The 22,251-nt window shown below is 35.1% G+C and overlaps 1 protein-coding gene across 4 annotated transcripts in view; it reads left to right on the forward strand.

Annotated features, from left to right (window-relative positions):
• SEMA3A (semaphorin 3A) overlaps positions 1 to 22,251 on the forward strand; it is a 316,274-nt gene that overhangs the window by 283,651 nt on the left and 10,372 nt on the right. For all 4 annotated transcript variants that reach the window (XM_015876098.3, XM_085552395.1, XM_015876186.3 and 1 more), the window contains 8 exons: positions 26 to 168; positions 1,022 to 1,136; positions 1,239 to 1,308; positions 2,820 to 2,964; positions 6,782 to 7,001; positions 11,971 to 12,062; positions 15,637 to 15,678; positions 21,008 to 21,165. In XM_015876098.3, the coding sequence (XP_015731584.1) occupies positions 26 to 168; positions 1,022 to 1,136; positions 1,239 to 1,308; positions 2,820 to 2,964; positions 6,782 to 7,001; positions 11,971 to 12,062; positions 15,637 to 15,678; positions 21,008 to 21,165 (985 nt within the window). The remainder of the gene's footprint in view (positions 1 to 25; positions 169 to 1,021; positions 1,137 to 1,238; positions 1,309 to 2,819; positions 2,965 to 6,781; positions 7,002 to 11,970; positions 12,063 to 15,636; positions 15,679 to 21,007; positions 21,166 to 22,251) is intronic.

Genomic DNA, 22,251 nt, shown 5'->3' on the forward strand with positions numbered 1-22,251 from the left:
CATGCATAATGACACTGTCTTTCAGATCCCAGATTTATTAGTGTTCACCTGATACCTGAAAGTGATAATCCAGAAGATGACAAAATCTATTTCTTCTTCCGTGAAAATGCAATTGACGGAGAGCATACTGGAAAAGCCACTCATGCCAGAATAGGGCAGATCTGTAAGGTAAAATGATGACATCTTTGTGTGATGGGGCAGTCTGAGAATTTTCTTGACTGTAAACTATTCAGTGTTATCTGTGACACTACAATGAGTCAAAGATCATCCAGACTGATAGTCACTTTGTGGTGTTGGTTTTTTTTGTTTGTTTGTTTGTTTTTTATTTTTTAAATCATGTTCATCTGCTGAGGTTCAGAATGTTTCTGCAAAAGACAAAATCTGTTACAGGAAAAGAAATAATTCTAGATAGGCCAACAACATTTGAAGAATTTAATTTTAAGTAAATATTAATACTTTTCCATTTCCATATTAATAAAAACTCTTAAAACAAGAGCATAAGGAGGATTCTGCGTATTGACTGTCTACTTTAGCTGTAGAAATGGGCAACAATCCAGAAGACTCTTAAGGATTGCATACTGAATCATCCACCCACGCTGATAAATGTCCAAACATTTTCTGATAGACTTTAAGAAAGATTTCTACAAATTAAAAGATATTCATAATTTGTTGCAACTTTGGTATGTAAAAGGTTCACAGTAAAATTCTATGTTAAACTATAGGCACAATTTCAATTTATCCCTCAAACCATAGCTTCTTGAAAACCATTTCCTCCATAATTTTGAGATCCTTGATGTGCTTCTACTCAGATGTTTTGCAGCTATACAGCTAGTCCCACCATGTAATTTAGAATTAATGTCATTGGCAACATTATAATGCTCTTTAATATAAATATTGAATTATTTTCTCTGTTTCGTATAGGCAACATCTTGCAATTATTTAATATACTTTACCCGCCTTCTATTCATTCTGCATGCAAAGACTGTTAAAAAGTACTAATACAAAATACTTTTATTATTAGAATGACTTCGGTGGACACAGGAGCCTTGTTAACAAATGGACAACTTTCCTCAAAGCACGTCTGATTTGTTCTGTACCAGGACCCAATGGTATCGACACACACTTTGATGAACTACGTAAGTGTCAGAAATGGCTTTGAATATAAAAAAATATTTACTGGTATTGTCCATACAGAATTTCACTCAATTTTCTTTTTTATCTCTTTTTATTGTTTACAGAGGACGTGTTCCTAATGAACTCAAAGGACCCTAAAAATCCAATAGTGTATGGAGTGTTTACAACTTCTAGGTATGGAATGTATTTTACTTGCATAGAAACTTGGATGGCTGCTTGTTTTAAAGAGGGCCCTTTGTTAAAAATGTTTTTAGGGAACACAAAATTTTCTTAACCTTTGAACTGAGATGTCAGTGGCAGTGAGAAGTAATGAATTAAGTTTCTTATGGGTAATGTACATTGTTGTTCTAAAGCTAGTAACACAAAGACTTACAGTTCCTCAGGCTGCTCTTTCTGTTGAACTGCCTTTTAATAGTGGAGATCAAAACTGGGCTCCTCAGTTCAGGAAAGATGGGGAACTTCTAGAAAGAGTCCAATGAAGGGCTAGAAAGTTGAGTAGGGGCCTGGAGAATCTCCCTTGTGTGGAAAGGCTGGCAAACCTGGGGCTCTTCAGTCTGGTGAAGACTCAAGGAGGAATGCTTATAATCATCTAAAGGATGAGACTCAAGTGGCCCTGTTCAGTCGTGACAGTGACAAGACAAGGGACAACATTTACAAACTATAATGTAGGAAATTCCATATGAACATGAGGAAAAACATCTTTACAGTGTGTTAAGGAGCATTGGAGCAATATGCCTGGAGAAGATGTGAATAATCATTCTTTGAAGATATTCAGCACCTTCCTGGATGCTTTCCTGTGTAACCAATTGAAGGAAACTTGATTTAGCGGAGGGGTCGGACTTGATCTTCTGAGGTCCCTCCCAACCCTTATAATTCTTTGATTCTATGAGTTTTATCCACACAGACATGAGAAATAACATAAGCAGAAATAAGATTTTTGAGGGGAAGAGTAAAGTAGGAAATCTGAGGTGTGAGAAACTGACTTATTGGGGAGGTATTAGTAAGAAGTATTGTTTAAATCTGAAAAGTTTAAAAAATCTTGCAAGTTCTGTAATTGGATCATGTAAACTGTGACTTGACTGTTTTGGTTTCATTGTGTTTTCATCAAGAACAAAATTTCATTTGTAGCTTTACCCTGGGGAAGGTTTGCAGGATAGGGAGCACAGAGCGTTACTACATTTATCTGTGAAGGACAAAAGTTTTAGTCTCTATACATAAAGAATGTTGCAAGTGATAACCAGGCATAGAAGAAGGAGATTTACAAGTACTTGCTGTCTCCTGTAAGAAATTTCAAGGTAAGAAGCAACACTGAAGTTTATGTGTGTGCTGCCCAAATGATGAAAGCAACTTCAATATAAAACATTGAAAAACGTGAATTTTAGGAAAGAACTGAACAGTCCTATATGGGCAGTCACACTAATAGGGGCTTTGGCTTTGTGAAGATAATATGTTTTTAAATAGTTGAATAACAGTCCCCTGCTTATCACCGTGTCGGGGAGATCATATTGGTTTTGCTGAACTTTCACAAGAGGTGTGGTAAAATTGTTCCAAAAGCAAGTCAGAGTTTTGATAATCAGCACATGCTGATTAGAAAGTAATGAGCTACTATCTCATAGCTTACCAGCTGATTAATCTAACTGATAAGTTAAAGAATTGGATTTGATTTCTTCTCCCTTTATTTTTAGTAATATCTTCAAGGGATCAGCAGTATGTATGTACAGCATGACTGATGTGAGAAGAGTATTTCTTGGCCCCTACGCCCACAGAGATGGCCCAAACTATCAGTGGGTTCCCTACCAAGGGCGAGTTCCATATCCACGGCCAGGAACTGTAAGTACCCTAAGAAATATAGCAAGCTAAAAAGAGAAAATTATGGGAAATATTTTCACACATTACACGGCCCTTGAGCTGAGAACAAAGGCAAAAACTGAAAAAGATTATGATACAGACTGGTAGAAGGGAAAATTAACCATTCCTCTAGGTCCAAAATTTACTGGTTTTCTTGTAAATGATGAAGCCACAATATCTGTAGTCTAGTTGCATTTGGGCTTTCATTTTGGCATTTGTATTACTTTCAACATAACCTTGAGCAATAGCTGCAGAAATTTGATGAAAGTCAAATGTGTAATAAATTACACTGCATTATTCTGTCCTTGGAATTTGTACTTGTTCCAAATACTGGCTGAACCATTCTTGGTGAGACTGAACAGAAAACAGAGCATCTGCCTGGCTTTTAAGAAATATTAACTTGTTTGCAACATCCAGTCTGGTAGAGTAAGACATATTTCTGAAATGGATATTAAGGAGACAACAAAAATTTCATAACTTCCACTGAAATTTCTTCTAATTCTATGTCCTTTGTGCTTCTGTTTACAGTTTATGAATGACTGAAATATTGGTGTATGTAAGGCATACATATTTACAATTCCAAACTGATGGAATCACGTCCTAGAAACATTTCACTGCCCCTAACTTGCCACTAACCTACAAAGATAGGGCATTTATGAGAAAAGCATGATTTGTATATACTGGAATACATTGGGATAGCTACTTAGCTGCTATCAATCAGTTTGACCAGTTTAAATAATGGAACACTATTGTTGATAAAGTACAATACACATGAAAGTATAAATAGAAATAAAAATAATAGGGTCGAGGGAGGTGATCCTCCCCCTCTACTCTGTCCTGGCAAGGCCTCATCTGGAGTACTGTGTCTAGTTCTGGGCTCCTCAGTACAAAAAAAGACAGGGATCTCTTGGAAAGAATCAAGCACAGGGCCACAAAGATGGTGAAGGGCCTGGAGCATTTCCCCTATGAAGAATGGCTAAGTGAACTGAGTCTGTTTAGCCTTGAGAAAAGAAGACTGAGAGGGTCAAGAGTCTATCTTCAAAACTCTTTTCGTTCCTACTGACATGCACCTTTTTCTTTAGTCTGTTGTTTTTTTCTAATAAATCAGCTAGGGTATAATGTATTTTACTTTCTCTAGCTCATCAAATGCCTGACATATCATATTGGAAACCAGAAGCTGGATACTGATACTAAACACTAGAGTTCAGTCGATTCCAAGATCAAGCTAATTTCCCCAACTTTTATCAGAACAGTTGTATTTATAAATAATTTTCGTTAGACTCACTGCTGTCAAAAAACAATTTTGTCATTAGCATCAGAGATCATGTCTTTTCTGTTTCTCCCGGTTTTCTGATCACAACTTAAGTAAACTGTGGATATCTCTTCCCTTGGAGGTGTTCAAAACCAACCTGGAGGTGGCTATGAGCAGCCTGGTCTAGTGGGAGTTGTCCCTGCCAGTGGCAGAAAGGCTGGCACAAGATGTTCTCTAAGGTCCCTTCCAACCCAAATCGTTCCATGATTCTATGATTCTAAGACAAAAAAGACACGACTGTCCTCCTCAGATGTTGTGTGGGCTGAGATTCCTCTGCAAGCAATCTGGACTCCAAAGGGTCCACAACTACTGATTGTGTTCATTTCACTCTATTGGCAAAGGAAGGATTACAGCAAATGAATACTTTTTTTTTTTCTTCTTTGTTTCAGCCAGTTTACTTATGTGTGATGGAATTAATGTTCATTGTAGATAATGTACTTTAGATTTTAGAAATAAAGACACAAAGGTTTTCTTATTTATTCTCATGAAAGTAGAGCACTAAAGCAATAATCTGGCTGTTTTAATCAAGAGACTTATTTAAATGAATTAATGTTAGGTTTATATGATTTTTCTGCGTAAGATACACCTTGGTCAAGATTGCTGCTGGTGAAACCCTTTGTTAGAAAATGGGCCCGAAAGTAAATATTCAATCAATTGAAACACATCTGAACTGGATTTATTTAAAATGGAAATGAATATTCATTTACTGATTTTTTCACTGTTTTCCCAGCTGCAGTTAACAATACTTAGTTCTTGCGTAGTGATTTTTATTCTTAGAGCACTTTCAACATATTATCCAATTAATCATTATCTAATTAAGCTGAGTAATTAGCATGAATTGCATTTAGAATATTAATCAAGATGTAAAACAAACTTAGAACTGAAGTGTAGAATTTAAAATTTAATTTTTCAGACAGGCAGCTGTTTGGCCAACGATTATAAAGAGCATATCTAATTTTATTTCAGTTATACTTCAGCAGAAAGAAAGAACATAAAATAATAATATTAAGGCTGTGAAATGTTGATGAAATACAATAGATAACTAACCTATTTTCTGCTTATTCTGTTTCATATGTGTTAATCAAATATCCTGTGTTCCCTTCATAGAATAGAATAGAATAGAATAGAATAGAATAGAATAGAATAGAATAGAATAGAATAGAATAGAATAGAATAGAATAGAATGCAGTTAATTTGCTTTCTAACAAATTTGCCAAAAATGGACAGTTTACATATACATGCTTGAAGCTTCACTTGGCTGAGTACAAGTACTCCTTTTGGCAACACTGATTTTTTAACTTCGTTTCTGATTAATTATTAATAAATTGGATCAAGGTGATAGTAAAAACAGTTATTTCTTTTGGTGAGCATCTGAAAAGTCTGAATTCTGGTTTAATGAGGTGTCGTCTAGGTTTTTAGTATAGTTGGAAGACATTCTATATGAACACTTTGAAGTATCTAGATCTGCTGTTTGTATTTCAAGTGCATATATGCTGCGAGTACAGTCATTGTCAGTGGGGTTTCAAAGTCTTATATATCTTAAGGATAAACCTGTGGAAAGATTATCAGTAGGGGACAGTAAGTTGTTTGCTGGGTATCTTCAAATTAGTGATGTAATATAATTGTAGTTCATTTTCTTCATCCTTTCAGCAATAATAACATATTATTAAATAGTTACTTTGAAGTAACCCCCTAATTACACATAAAATACTTACAACAAATTTTTCAGAAGAGTCAAGGATGATTGGTGGTGATCAGCCACCATCCTTCAGTATTACAACAGGAAAACAAGGTGGGGATAAATTGTGCCTATGCTCTCTATTTACAATATATGGAACCCAGTATGTCTAGCTCATTTATAGATACATGTACTGTTGATATCATGTTTAGCCTGATTAGTCAAACCCTTTGCCAACTGCACTAATAAGAGTATCTGTAGAGAGAACAGAAGCCATTTTATCAAAACTGAATGGATTACATAAACTTGCTGAGACAATCAGGAATTTAAAAATCAGTATTTGAGTCAGTGATTTCTAAAAAGAGGAAATGATTTCCATCAACTTCAGAGGAGAATGCTTTGAAACTAAATAGTGACAAAAAAGATGAGCTATCTATAGCATAGATAGCCAAATACTGAAATTGCTTTCTTTAGACTGAATCATTTTAGAAAATTCAGGATTTGTTCCTTCTGCTAATTAAAGATTAATAGAAATCAGTAAATGAGCAAAAATCTTTTTATGCCTGATAAGGGAAAAGTAAATGATGTGTAAGGTTCATTTATATTCTGTTAACAATGCTGTTTTAAATCTGAAATAGAAAAAAATAAAAAATCACAGACCTTAAGTGGCAAAATTGACTCTTGCTGTCAGGAGACAATTAGATCCCCTTTCATGATTATTTATAAAATGAAAGTTGGAATGATTGTTACAAAATGCATCTTAATATTCTTCAGTTTTAAATTGAAAAACACTTCCTTTTTATTTTCAGTGTCCCAGTAAAACATTTGGCGGCTTTGACTCCACCAAGGACCTTCCTGATGAAGTTATAACATTTGCAAGAAGTCATCCAGCAATGTATAACCCAGTATTCCCCATCAACAACCGTCCAATCATGATTAAAACGGATGTAGATTACCAGTTCACACAGATAGTAGTAGATCGAGTAGATGCAGAAGATGGTCAATATGACGTTATGTTCATCGGCACAGGTGAGAAGTTTTGAAACTATGCTGGGTCTAACTCCAGGCATTACAAAGGCATAGACCAGATATAATTTCATATTCTGAAAGACAGAATGCTGGATTATGTTCCAATGTTTACACATGAAAATCTGGGGCAAAACTCAAAACTGTGTGTGGGGAGGCCTTTGTTGAATACATTTGTTACAGGTTCAGACTGCGGCCTGCATTGCTTAATTCTTTAGGAGTATTGCCAGATGGAGTAAGATCAAACCATTCTTCTCAACTACTATTATTAGGGAATTTTATTAGAAATATTTTGCCTCATTAATTATAATTTAGTATTAAAATTGAGTTTTTGAGGCACCCATTTTGAAGCACATCATAAGAAACATAAATATGAGTGAGGAAAGTTTCCAAGTAAGAAAAGTGTCTTGTGGGCCATTTAAGTATTTCAACTATTGCTCTAAGCTCTTTAGCCAGAAGAGTACATCATTTTCCCAAAGATGCAGATATCTGGCACATAAAAAGTGTTTGAAGAGAAGGTGGTTTTTAAATAAGATCATGGTATCCTTTCCAAAGCCTTGTAGAATGATACAGATTGGGCACTTTGTCAAAAGTAGAAATACGTACTCAAGAGAATACAGTTTTTCCGGAAAGGTAATAACAAGAAATAACAGTGGTCTGGAATTATCTGGTATGTACTTGCTTGGTTTCAGTGGCTTCCATAGACCTTCACTGATTCATATCTGTGGACCTTCTTCACCTGTGAAAGTTTTCTGTTAATTGGTTTCAATTATGTTGAATAGAAGTATTTCAAGCTTTTATTGAACATAATTGCTAATAATTAGACATTAACATCATTAATTCAAACCAAAACAATCCTCAGACCAATTGTTTCTTTCCAGCTTTGCCATAGAAACATATCTGTCTGGTTCTCTGTCTTATAACAGTCCAATTTCTGACTTACATACAGTTCTGGTAGTCTAGATCTAGGGTCAGATTTCCAAGGCAATAAATCTCAAGGTCTCTTTCAAGTTGATGTCTGAAATACATTATGAGAAAACAGATCTGATGAAGCTTTGTGTAATAAACACACTGCATGTGTGGCAATTCAGAACATACATTGCAGGAAGTGCAGCTCTGCAGAAAGAGCTCCAACTCTTTAAAGCTGTGAACTGAGTTATTAGATACTAGTGTTACAATATGTTCTTGCATAAAATATTGAAAAGTAGTTTCATATGATTTTACACAACTTTTATATTTTTCTACCACATGCTAAATGGTTTAATGCAATCTACAATTGGCAGTGTGTTGTGCCTTTCAACAAGTCTTCTATGACATGATTCAGCCCACACAAATATTAATGGCAATACTCTCTTTGGCTGTGGCATGAGGAAACAAGCCCTTCAGCATCGAGGCTAAGACACTGAACAAACATAAGGAGCTGATTTATGTCTGCGTCTTGAGCACAAGAAGTGGCATTTATCTCACGAAGAACTGGCATTCTGTCTAAGAAAGATGTCTTTGTTTCTGCAAGTGAGAGATAAGTACTTGCAGAGAGAGGTTCATTGTACTTTTGTAGACTAAGACAAGCAGTTATGCAGAAGTTCCTGTCTGTTTTCAGACAGAGTAGGAATACTTATTTAAATCTGAGATATAACTTTTGGACAGTTATGTATGGCTGTTCATATCTAAATCAGCCAGGCGGGGTGTCTCTGTAAAGAAGCTTCAGTATCTAGCTTTTAACTTTGAGCTGGGAATTTAGGCACTTAGTTCTCTAAACCACCAGTGTTCAGATGTGTGGTGAGTCTTCTGATCTCATCCAACTGCTGCTATTTCTATCCAAGAATTTTAAGAAAAATATTGAAAGGTTATTATTTGCACTTACCAAAAGAGACTTCAGCACCAAAAACACAGTTTTGTGACAGTGCTATTACTTCTTGAAATACTGTTTTTGTCCACAAAAACTTCACTTTTTCCAGCAGGCTTCACTCTCATAGGAATTAAAATACCCATGTTTAGAGGTGAGGTACAAAGTACATTTTGAGTAAACTAACCCTATTTCATTTTTCAGACTGAGTAAAGAACATCTTCCATGCAGGGGAAAAATGAAAGATGTAGAACTAAGGCCCTGTCTTCTTTGTTGCCCTGGGCTGAACTGAACTGGCTGCTCAAACTGAAACCAGAAACAAATACACAATCAGTGCATATTGCATCTTCCCCAGGCAAAGAACAAACCAAGGAACAGATCAGGGTCTTTAGTCACAGCACAACTTCATATTTGGTGACCTGCACCTGTGGCAAAAACAGAGTTAAGCTCTCTGGGATATGGCTGGATTTTTCTGTGTAGGTCTCTCCCATCAGATTAGACACATACATTCTTCATATTTTCCCAATGCTCTGGCAGCAATCTACGTTATTCCCACATGCTGCTGAACTCCAGCATGTTGAGGAAATACTGCTATTTTGCTTTTCTTTTCATTGAACATCTGATGATAATTGAACATAACATAATTAATAGCCATCTAGTGTGGTCACATTTTCCCTTCCTGCGGGTGAAATCTTCAATTAAGCAGTTTCTTTCCCACCGTGATTGCACCAGTGTTTCACAAAGGAAATAAAATCGTATCAGAATGCATGAAATTATATCAGAAAAAAAACAGGATTTAAGATAGGCACTTAATGCATATCCTGAGCGTCTGATGTGTGGGATCATTTGGCACAGTCCAGATATATCTGTCAGTAAAGCAAATTAATAACAGTAATCTTATCTTACTTAGCAAAGCCTATTGATCCTAAAGGAGAAGCTTGATTCCATTTATGTGAAATTGTTTGAAACACTACTCTGTAAAACTTGATCAGGAACTGAGATAAAGCTCCACTTTGGTACCTGTGGCCTGAGCAGAGTTCCTGGAGAGATTATCTTCCACCTCAGAGGAGTTCTCTAGCGTTAAGTGCCTGTAATTGTTACAGAATCCACTTAAAATATAGACTTTTTTTTTTTTAAAAAAAACAAAAACAACTCATGTCTATTTAGTGCCCATTCAGGTCCACAACTTCAGTTGTGTTATTTTTTTTTCAGTAATGCACCTATATTTCTGGAATATGGAATTTGAAGGATTGTGACTGAGGACACCCATAACCCTGCACAGCATACAGCCATGATAAATTAGTACACTGTTATATGTACTAAAGCACAATTCTCTCTTTTACCCGTACAATATATTTTCCTCAAAACCACAGCCATCAAATTATCAAGCTAATTAAGGAAATGAATGCATTCATTACATTAAAAATGTAACTAACATTAAATTATCTGTTCTACATTAATATATTATAGAAATGGTGCTTTAACATTCTGGTTTTGATGTTCATACTGCATTTGCTCTGCAGTGTTCTCACTGTTTCTTGAATTAAATATATTCAATTTCTGGCAGTAACCATAATGAAAACCACTTCCAAAATAACCTATCAAGTATCTCTTACTAGCTTAATTTGTACATTCAGCTGCCTAACTAAGAAATGTGGTTTTGGTTTTTTTGGTGTTTTTTTAGAAAGAGCCATAAAGGGGTTTTTTGTTTGTTTGTTTGTTTTCCCCTTTAAAAACAACAGCTATGCATTTGTGATGTATGAATGAAAACAGAGATGGAGACATTTTGTGGGGGAAAAAAAATATATATATGAAATTCTGAAAATACAAAAGTGAAGAAGCTTCTTCCCCTGTGAAGAAGCTGAAATAGCAAAACTTTCTCCTGAAGTTTTGGCTTTTAAGATGCTCAACTTACAAACAAACAAACAAACACACAAAAAACAAACACAACATTTTCATGCCATTTAATCTGCTTCAATTTTACCTTTGTAATTTTTTATTTATCAGTAGTTTCAACAGATACACATATATGTATACATTTGTGCTTTTATATCTCAAGTATTGAGATGTATGTGCTTTTATATTTCTAGTATTTTACCAATTTTAAAATGCTTTATATTTTCCCAGAATACATATTATGAAACATCCATAGAGATTATTCCTATATTTACATGGTTCTACACTTTGCTGGTTAAAGTGAAAAGTCATATGCAGAGTTGTTTACATTTCAGTGAGTCTTCAGTGATGTGTACCAACCTATAAATGATCATTTTCTTTACCCCTTGCAGCAGATACATAAATCACAATGCAGAAGCAACAAAACAGAGATAGCCCTAAGTTGCAAACAGTTTCAGAAAAGCAGGGGCTGTAGCTCTGGAACTTCAAGTTTTGGCTTTGTTCACATTTAAGGCAATTGCAAAACCCCCAAGAATGCAGATGGATATAGTGTGAAGCAGCTGGTAAACATGCATTTCTGATGTTGAAGATACAAGCTGTGTTGCTTTTTATTCCTCAGTGAAGACAGGTTTCTAAGTTACAGAGAAATATAAATGCCTTAAGGAGTTTATACATCTTAGGTACTTTGTTTGACACAGGGAAGATAGTATGTACTTAAGAGATCTAACATCTTCATCTGTCTAACAACATTTGTCCAGATGTTTTTATATCCATACTAAGCCTTTTGACAGCATCTTCACATGCATTTTAAGAATGACAAACATCATACTTCAAAACGGACAATAAAACATTGCTGGCTGAATTTAGTGAATTTACCTTTCTCAATTAAATGACTGAAACATCTGTCATTTTATACTGTCACTTAAGTAGTATTTCAGCCCTTCCCATCTATGGCTTGATAGAATGCTATTTGTCTTCTTGTTACTTTTGTTGAATTTTGGTATTTAACAAATTTCAATCAAATGCTGTACTGAAATTCAGTGTTTTTCCAGAGTGTTTTAAATAGCAGTTGGCATTTGAAAACAAGTGTGCAGTGGTATGTGGCTTTGCATTCTTTATATTTGAAATAATTAGATACAAGAGATTTTGACTGTTCTGAAGTAGAAGTATGCTTCTTAAGCACCCAAAACCTTTTTTTTTTTTTTTTTTTTTTTTTTTTCCTTTTCCAAGATGTTGGAACAGTTCTTAAAGTGGTTTCAATTCCTAAGGAGACTTGGCATGATTTAGAAGAAGTCTTGCTGGAAGAAATGACCGTCTTTCGGGTAAGTGCAGCTAAATTTCAAGAGTCAGGTTGTAGATTTCTCAGTGGACAGCTGCAAACTGAACTTCTTGCAGTCTAGCCAAGGAATAACCTGGCATAACCCTCTAATTAGCTTGTCACTTACAAACACAGACACTAGTCAAAATAAACCTTGAAACTTCCAATGCTAGCTGAAGGTTAACGATAAAAGAATGGTATTCTAGGCTCTTGTTTTGTGACTGAAATACAAATTTATATCTGTTAATCTTACAGACGTTACATGCTGTAGTTATATGCACAAGTTTGGCAATAATGCCTGTCTCTTTTCTTCCTCATAAATACAAAATAGAAGAATTGTATAGATGCATAAAAACTCAGTTTAGATAACCCACATAACATAACAGTAGGAAAATGCCTCAGGAAAAACACTGATCTTCACCATTATCTTATGCTTAATAGCCACAGAAACAAAGTGTTCATATTTTCAAAGGTGATTGGGAGCCTTATTTTCAGAGTTTTACAAAAGGCTCTGTAAACACTCCCTAATTTTTAACAATTTTTTTGTGAAAATAAATCTCTTCCAGCTCTTTTGTCTGAGCTACTTAAAAAATATGGCATCACACAGGCACTCCCGCAAGTTGAGGCCAAGTAAACCTTTCAAACACTTTGCAGACAGATCCCAGGGATGTCTTATGTTTTGTACACAACAACAAATCATTTACATTCCCTACGTTATTCTTTTAGTCCGTGCTGTTTTATGTCACTTTTTAACAAGCCCCAGGCTTTAGTGGGCCGATACCTGGCCAGGAGCACCAAGTTGGTCTGACAAGCATGAAGATGATGTGCATGGTGGGTGAGCCCCACATCATGTGGTGTCACTGCAGATGTTCTGTCAAGGGCCATATTCAGCCACTATGTCCTTATTATATTCAGTTGTCCTCACTTTATCTTTGGCTTCTGAGCAGATGCATCATCCCAAAAAAGAGCAAATATATATTTTTCCCCATGATTTTTTTTTTTTTCTCTCTCTCTATATATATATGTATATAGAGATATACATATATACATAAATATATATATATATATTGTATTGGCCTTTACTTCATAGAATCATAGAACAGAATCATAGAACCATGGAATGGGTTGAAAAGGACAACAATGATAATCTAGTTCCAACCCCCTGCTATGTGCAGGGTTCCCAACCAGCAGACCAGGCTGCCCAGAGCCACATCCAGCCTGGCCTTGAATGCCTCCAGGGATGGGGCATCCACAACCTCCTTGGGCAACCTTTTCCCATGCTTCACCACCCTCTGTGTGAAAAAATTCCTCCTGATATCTAATCTAAATCTCCCTTGTCTCAGTTTAAAGCCATTCCTCCTTGTCCTGTTACTATCCACTCTTGTAAACAGCCATTGTCCCTCTTGTTTATATGCTCCCTTCAAATATTCAAGGGCGAAAATGAGGTCTCCCTGGAGCCTTCTCTTTTCCAAGCTAAACAAGCCCAGTTCCCTCAACCTTTTCTTTCTTTGTGGGAGAGGTGCTCCAGCCCTCTGATCAGCTTAGTGGCCCTCCTCTGGACTCATTCCAAGAGCTCTGCATCTTTCTTGTACTGGAGGCCCCAGGCCTGGACACAGTACTCCAGATGGGACCTCACAAGAGCCAAATAGAGTGGGACAATCACCTCCCTCTCCCGACTGGCCACAAGTCTTTTAGTGCAGCCCAGGATATAGTTGGCCTTCTGGGCTGCAAGCACTCACTCCTGGCTCATTTCCACCTTGTACCAACCTTACATAAACACCATTGTGTTGAGATCTGAAAGGATGGGTCTCTGTTATTAAGATAATTGGGTTTTTCAGAGGGCAGATTTTTCTTTTTCTTCCTTCCCCCCTTCCACCCTTCCTTTCTCCTTTCCTTCCTCCTTTCCTTCTTTCCTTCTTTTCCTCTTTCTTTCCTAAATGCCAACTACGAACTATTTTGATAACGTATGAGTCCCTTCCCTAAATCAAGAAGTGCCAAGCTAAAGGAGATTGAAGAAATATAAAAGTAAAAGAAAGGAGATAAATGGACTGAAAGTTTTATTTCAGACAGTCTTTACAGAAATGCTATGGATAATGGCAAAGTCAGATTTGTTATTTTACTTTATATATGTATTTATTCACTACACAACAAGATTTTGGTGTTCTGACTTTCTTGAAAGCTCATTTTTCTCATTTGGCATACATTTAAGCCTTAAAGAGATCATTAACATACTTTGGTGCAATAAGCAGAATTTGTGTGTATAAGATATGTATCTTTCAATAGGGAATTTGCAATAGATTTTAAATACATTTTAACCGAATTTAAGTTTTCTTTAGTGGCAAAAGAGTCTATGTGCATCAAAAAGAATGTATTTAATTTCTTACAATGCAATTTGTTGAATACAATGATTTTCATTTATAACCAATCATAGTCTTCCGTATCTGTTACATTGATAACAAATTCCTCTTTTAACCCATTTTTGCAGTATTTCTCTGAACAGCTGAAAAAACAAACCCATGAGTTCAATTTTCAGACAAAATTTACACTTAATTGATGCTTTCTAATATAGGATCTATTCACCTATTTGGAAAGGCAGGCCCACATGTTTAACATCCACTGACCCATATCAAATTCTCTCAGGAAAAGCAAGTTAAAAGCTATACAAGTGTGAAACCTTTGTGAGAATGCTATTAATTTGCATAATGAAAAGCGTGATGTACCAATAGTAAATTTTTAGATTAAATATAATATTCTTATATAACTGACTTGATGTCATACATCACCAAATGATGTCACTTTTACTCCCGGGAGTAAATTCATAGAAGCAGCCAGGCCTAAAACACAGAAATACTATACTTTTAAGCAGATCTAAAAATACTTTCTGTATTAATTGCACGTTACAAGCAGATCTAAATATACTTTCTGTATTAACTGCATGTTACAGTCTCTTAGTTAAGAAAGTAGATATTTGTCTGACAACTGATTAATGCAAGTAACTATAATTAAGAGTAGACACAGCTAGAAGTGGAGTAATAATAGGTATCTGAACACTAAAAGAATCTCTTGCCTATTTTTTCTCTGAAACCTGCAAATGTCAGGAACTTGTGAATAATGCTGTGCAGTTAACAATATTAGGTTTGTGATTATGGCTTGTTCTTACAAATAGGATTTTGCAGGAAAGTATTTTTTCCACTTTATATGGTTAAAGGACAATGTATATTTCAGTGTTACAATCTACGTGTTTTAACACATACATTATTATCTTCATATTTTCTGAGACATTCTTTAAATAAGCTGCAATTTTAAGAGCAGAATTTCAAAATGAGAAGTAATCACTTTAAGAGTTTGGAGAATGTAAGAATCATATGAAATGATAGTTCTACAGTCACCTTAACAAAGATGTATGTGGATATGTATATTCTATATCACTTATAAGTGAAAAATATACCCCTGCAAAAGACAACAAGAAGCACTACTACTAATTACAGCTTTTCTAAGTTAGGCAAATAGTGTTCTGGCAGAATTTGTGTATTTAAATAACTAATTTTATACTTTAAATCTTTTCTTTTTTCTCTTAGGAACCCACTGTTATTTCAGCAATGAAGATTTCCACAAAACAGGTACTGTATCCACAAACTTTAAATCACTTTTAAATATTTATTGGTCTCTGTCTTTTAGACAGTAACTTGGCAGTCAGTAGAGATACACATTAGTTACAGTAGCAGCACCCCTTCCCTTTACATAAACAGCAATATTTTCTCAGAAGAATGTAACACGTAAATCCAATAGGAAAAACCTAGCATGTGTTACCTACTGGTAAGGTATAAACTAAACAAACCAACCTTCTGTCTGCAGGCTCTCAAAAAAAAAAAAATAAAATAAAAATAAAAAAAATCCACACTACTGATTTTTCTTACAACTGATAATTTTCTAAAAGAGTGGCTAAGCATTGCACCTTGCTTTAATAGGAGTAATATCTACTCTCTGTACTATTAATAGCAAATTCTACAAACTCCAATGCCTTCAACGCAGGTTCAGTTCATGTGACAGGACCCTGGCTCTGGATAGGTATGGAAGTAGTACTGGAAGAAAGTATCACAATAATGACCAGAACCACTTCTGGTGCCACTAGAAAAGAGGTTCAGGAATATGTGTAAGCACAGCATAAACAGTAGGATGAATAACGTGCAGAATGGCTTCCCTGTGAGGAGATACTAAGTAAATGAAGACGTTTCAGTCTGTAAATAGATTCAATCTACAAACAAGCAGAAACATAATGCAAAGGCCTATACAATACAGCATGGCAAAGTCATGAGTTGAATGGCTTCTGTCCTCCCCAGAGGCTAATTAGCTATGTAAAAGAAGCAAAAGAGGATACTTTACAACAGAAAACAGTTCTCTATGGAACTAACCATAGCATACAGTTTTGCAGATATGTCAATGCCTGAAAAAAAGGGATTAGAATCATGGATTAGAGAGTGTAGCATGCAGTACTGAGGATAACCATGCTGCTTCTGCTTCAGGAAGCCCTTAAGATGCTGCTTATTGTAGACTAGGTCACTCTAGTCTACTTAAGCTTGATGTATATTTCTTCCAGTCAAAACAAACAAGTAAACAAATGAAGTATTCTGTAAAAGTCCACTACAGCAATTTGTTTGCACTCATTAATTTTACATTAATGTCATTGTCCGTATAAAAGAGATTTGGCAATACATGCTCAATTGGATGCTTTAATATTTGTATGCATTCTAAATAAGACTTAGTTAAGTCATTTACCTTTCTTTCTGCATTGCTGAACAGAGCCCAGTATTCTGTTTGAAATGCTGCCTATTTGACTCAGAACATCCTGCATATAGGAAAGTTGTCTGAATACATTCATACATTTGACAAAAAACATCTTTGGGGCCACTTTTCTGACACTGTTTATCAACCAGAACAGCAAAAAATGGCAGGAGAGAAAAAAAAAAAAAACAAACAAAAAACAAAAAAAACCCAAAAACTGAGATATCTGAAAACAAACCTGTCTGTTGTATATATACATACTTATGTTCACTACCTACCAAATGCTCTGCTTTGGATTATTCATATAAGTGCAACCTCTTCAAGCAGGCAGTCATGTGTAATAATAGGACGTGTTTTAGTACAATTGCTTCTTCAAAGCATCCTTAGTTATTCAGGAGAGATTACGATTTTCCCCAAGTCTTTTGAAAACAAATGTACACTACTAAAATTGTCTAAATCTATAAAAAGCGTATAAGACACAGGTTAAACAGGCAAAGTTAAGCTCATTAAAAGTCAACCAACCACAGGCTAAAAATGACTGCATGAAAAGCTTTTGGCACTGTCTCCATGTACCAAATAAGCATTTGGCCACATGTTTCCATTTTATATTTTTGATTTCAAAATACTGTAGTTTTACTATTCAAACACTTTACTCATTTTGTTTCGATTAGCAAAGTGTTTTTCCTATAAACAGCACAATAATCCCAAGTACTGCAGAAAGCAGAATCATAAAATGTAAACAGCAGAACTAGAATGTCCTACTGAATACTTTCAAAAATATCATGAAGTTTTTTCTTATTTTTGAATATGTTACTACAGTAGATGTTCAAAGCTACCTCTTTTGCTATCATGTCAAAATGTGATATTACAAGCAAACCTTCTTCGTAATAACCAAATCCTTCAAGTTCTTCAGGAGTATTTAGCTGAAGGTTTAAATAATACAAAGCTCTAAGGCTTCCATGCCTCTGTATATAAGTATAAATTTTGATCCTTGAGAAACAGTGACTTTCAGCTAGGAAATATCAGTTGATATATTCATTCCTAGGTCTGTTGTCCTTAACTAACTAGAATTAATTTACATTTTCTCACTGAAGCTACATATTCCTCCTGAGTACAAGCTTCATGTAGCATTATTACTTGAATGACTTATGCAGTTACTAGTAGAGAAAACTTTGAGAAGACAACATCCTGTAATACTCTTCAGCCTCTTCCATTCAAAGTTCTGTGAGAGCCAGGCCTCCAGAAAGCCCCTGGCTGCACTTGGTCTGTCATGGAGGGATCCAGAGTTATTTCCTTACATTCAGAAAAATACACACAAAAAACGCAGCTTTAGGGAATATGTGGAAAGGGCCAGTGCAAAATGTTACCATCACTTAAACAATTTCACAAACTCTTCACGAGTTTCACAAACACTGCATCAGATAGTTATATTTCAAGACATGAAATGAAATTCAGTGGAATTTGAGCCCCCTGTTCCCTAGAGTTTCTTTTAAAATTCTGCTTCAGTTTTTCATTTTAAATATTCAAATTTTTCATCTCTTACTAACTTCTGATTTGTTAACTGCAGATGGAAAATTCTCAGCTCCATCTTCCTAGTAACACTAGGGAAGAATTGCATTTTGGGCAGCGCAGTGGGGTAGAGATACCACTGGGTTGCTTAAAATATTAATCTCCTCAAGTTTTCTGGAGCTCTGATATTTCTTCAAGGATTTTTAGAGGGCTACTTTCTTTTTAGTCTTTTTGTTTGTTTGTTTTTTCCCCTCTAGTTTAATCTGATAATCAACTGATTTATTAAATTAAAAACCTCTCGGGAGGTTTTTGCCTAAAAGGCAGTTTGTCTATGAATGGCAGAGTAAGGTCAGAACACTGATACAAATCATTGTATTGCTACTTTCCAAATTTCATACTGCCTGAATTTATATATTATTATATCCAGAATAATGATCACCAGCTGGAATCTAAAACTGTGATCAGAAGAGGAGCAAACAGGGCAGATGCCTGCAGGCTGTGCAGCACCTGAAACATAGGCTATAGTTCAGTGGCTGAACTTTATGAACTTACCTACATGAAACAGATTCTTTAAGTAACCCTATTTTGGCTGCTTTCTCTCTCTCTCTCTTTCTCTCTCTCTCTCCCTCTTTTTTTTTTTTTTTTTTTTTAAATTTCCTTATGCATTTTTAGTCCTCTAATTCTAAAGATATTTATTAGAAACTGGGGAGGTGATTTGACAAAATGAAATTAGTTACAGAGATATGTAGGAAAATATTATACCACACTTCTTTATTTTCCCATATACATTCTCCAGGTTCATTGGTTCATTTTTATACTGGCTGCAACATGTTGCTACACACAGACATGCACATGTATATATTAATGCCCCAATTACATAGGACTCAGATCAATACCATCTGGACATTTAAGATGCTTAAGTGAAGCTTTAATTTGACCTATGCTGCCTCTATAATCAGTAAAGAGAAAAAGCATCCCTTGAGAAATATTTAGGTCACCTGAGGTTTGAATTGCTGCTCTTTTTACTACAGAATGTACCCCTAAGCTGGGAACTTCATTAAGTAGCTTAAGTTAGTCAGAATCAGCCCATCATGTCCATTGCCTGTCATCTACTTATCAACGATACAATTCTAGTCGGGGACTGTTACATACACTGAAGGCTTTGTGAGGAACTCTGTGTAGTCAGAGACTGTTGTTCAGAAGAATGTGGTTTTACAGCCCAGCTAAGACACTGTAATAGATGGAAGCAGCTGATTAGATAGGTCTTCATTTTCTATTTACCAGAGCGTACATTTTCTTTTGGATACCTTCCTTGTATTTTCCTTGAGAAACTGTTGAAGGTTGTGTGAAGACAAGGGATGTGTCTGTTATAACTAATACATCTGTAAAAACTGCCAAGCTGATGTCTTTCAAAGAAATTAAACACCTTTTTGGAGCACTTTCATGTTTTCTTTCTTCAGTTATCCAGTGCACATCCTTTTCAGCAGATAGTTAACTTCAACCACCTTCCATTCCAGGATTCTTTGGAAGTGATACCTTTGGGGCATCACAGTGCAAGAGAAGAAGAACTTTGATAAAATTTCCTGAAAGCCTATTTTTCACACCAACCTTATGTTTTCTAAGATTGAAAAATGAAAAATTTCTCAGTGTGATTGCTCAGAGTGAAACTTTAAAAAGTATTAGTTTGCATCACTGTAGGTACTGGATAACAAATTTTCAGCTTTTTAAAGCAAAATGTCAATATTTTCAAGAAAGAAAGATTATGTCATTTAATTTTAATAAATCTATTTTTTTCATTTTCCTCTCGTTTAGTACTTCAGAGTGAATTCTCTTTGCTTACTACACTCATACTTGTTTTCTTTGCAAATTAGCCCTAAGCTGAAATATCTCTCTTTGGAATTTCACATAGGATCAGTAGTTCAAGTTTCCTCTTGTCTCTCTTGGGACCGACTTCCTTAATGGACCTCCTGAATTTAAGATCAGAGAGGAAACTGACAAGTTATTCTATTATGATGCCATACAATGCTGTACTTAATTTTGTTCACATCACCTTTTTTCTTCACGGTTCTTCTCTGGTTTTCAACTCCATCTCCCAGTCAACTCTGTTTCTTATCCAAAATAAAGCATGCCTTCTTCCTTCATTAAATATATCTTTCAAGTAGACCATATGATCTGCAGAAAGGGATATGAAACTTCAGAATTATAAGACATGCAAGTACGGCAACTATTCCAGGCTTAAATATCTCCATATCTGATTGAAATCATTTACTTTAGAACTACACAAGCAAATTCAAGTCATATATAAGAAACTGAAGTTAAAATTGTTTTCTTTTTTATTTAAAGTCACAATTGTATTCTCCACTGTTCTATGTCAATGATTGTAGCATTGTGCCAACATGGGAATCTGAATACAAAGGAAAAAAAAATGAAGAGAATTTTTCTTTTCACTTTTATTTTCTCTGAGAAACAACTGAGAACTTCACACCAAAATCAAGTTGTTCTTGTTGGATTTTTTTACCCAAAAGACAGTGATTTCCTATTGCATTTCTAGTGGTCTTAACATATTAATTTTTAATACTTTAGGCTTTCCCAGCAAAAACATCAACAACAAACAAATAAACAAAACAATTTTATTTTTCTTTTTCACTTTTGTAACAGCAACAACTCTACATTGGCTCAGCCACGGGAGTTTCACAGCTTCCTTTACACCGCTGTGATGTCTATGGAAAAGCATGTGCCGAGTGTTGTCTTGCAAGAGACCCGTACTGTGCATGGGATGGTTCATCTTGCTCACGTTACTTTCCCACTGCTAAGAGGTAGGGACAGTTTCAGATGTCTACATGGTTTACTATTTGTTTTAACTGCTGAACTAAATGTGACCAGAGAACTGGAGATTTTTCATGGGATGGTTAACTGGAGCCCATTCTTTTCCAAAAAAAAAACCAAACCATAATTGTGGGAGCTACAATTAATATGAAGCCTTGGTGGATTTAAAGGGAACACTGCTACTTCTTGGGGCAGATTAAAAACAAAACAAAACAAAACCAGAAAATAATAGTTTGTGAAATTGATTCATAATTTTTATTTGGTAATAAGTAGGAAGAAGTAAAATTTCTTTTTATTTAACATGAGGGGAGGGGAGTTGATATTGAAAGTGAATAACTACTTGACCAACTAAATAATCCTTTGTTTTCATACATTTTAAGCCAAAGAAAATATTTATAAAATATCTGAACATTAATGGAAAGTTATTACTTAGTGATACATAGCATCATTATTATTCAAAAGTGTAATTCATTGTATTGATGAGTGCACTAGTGCTCTCAGGACAACTGCTATTTTACTATCGCTCTGCATGGGCACTGAAGGTTTTGCAATGGAGAGGTTAAGAGAAAGCAGAAAAAGCAATTAAAAATACCTTTTTAGTAAGAATTTGCAAGTCTTACTGCTAGATTTGAAAATTTAAAATCATATTCTCTTTTCTTTCATTTGTCTATAAAAGTATTTTTCTTAAAACATACAAGTTAGTTACTGAGATGCTGTTAGATATTGAAGAAATTAGGAACAACTGAAGTGATAAATGCTTTCAAATAAGAACAGCCATTCTGTAACATCAAGATTCTCATGATAGTTTGGCTAAAACAGATGAAAATGTATTAACATTGAAGCAAATATGCCAAATAACTTGTATTTATGAAGAAACAAAAAGCACAAAGATTTATATGCAAAAGGGCCCTATATCTTAAAATTAACGTTAATGAATACTTGGTTGGGAATTTCAAGACTCCAAATTCCAGATCTGGATTGGTTGTTTTAGGCTGTGTTGGTAGAAGTGGGAAATAGCATTTGTTTTAGGCTTTTCAGATGGAGGGGCTTAAAGTTTCAAGGTCTGCATTACAATG

The sequence above is a fragment of the Coturnix japonica genome, chromosome 1, assembly GCF_054131305.1.
Source record: "Coturnix japonica strain WE chromosome 1, WE-NBRP24, whole genome shotgun sequence".
Lineage (NCBI taxonomy): Eukaryota > Metazoa > Chordata > Aves > Galliformes > Phasianidae > Coturnix > Coturnix japonica.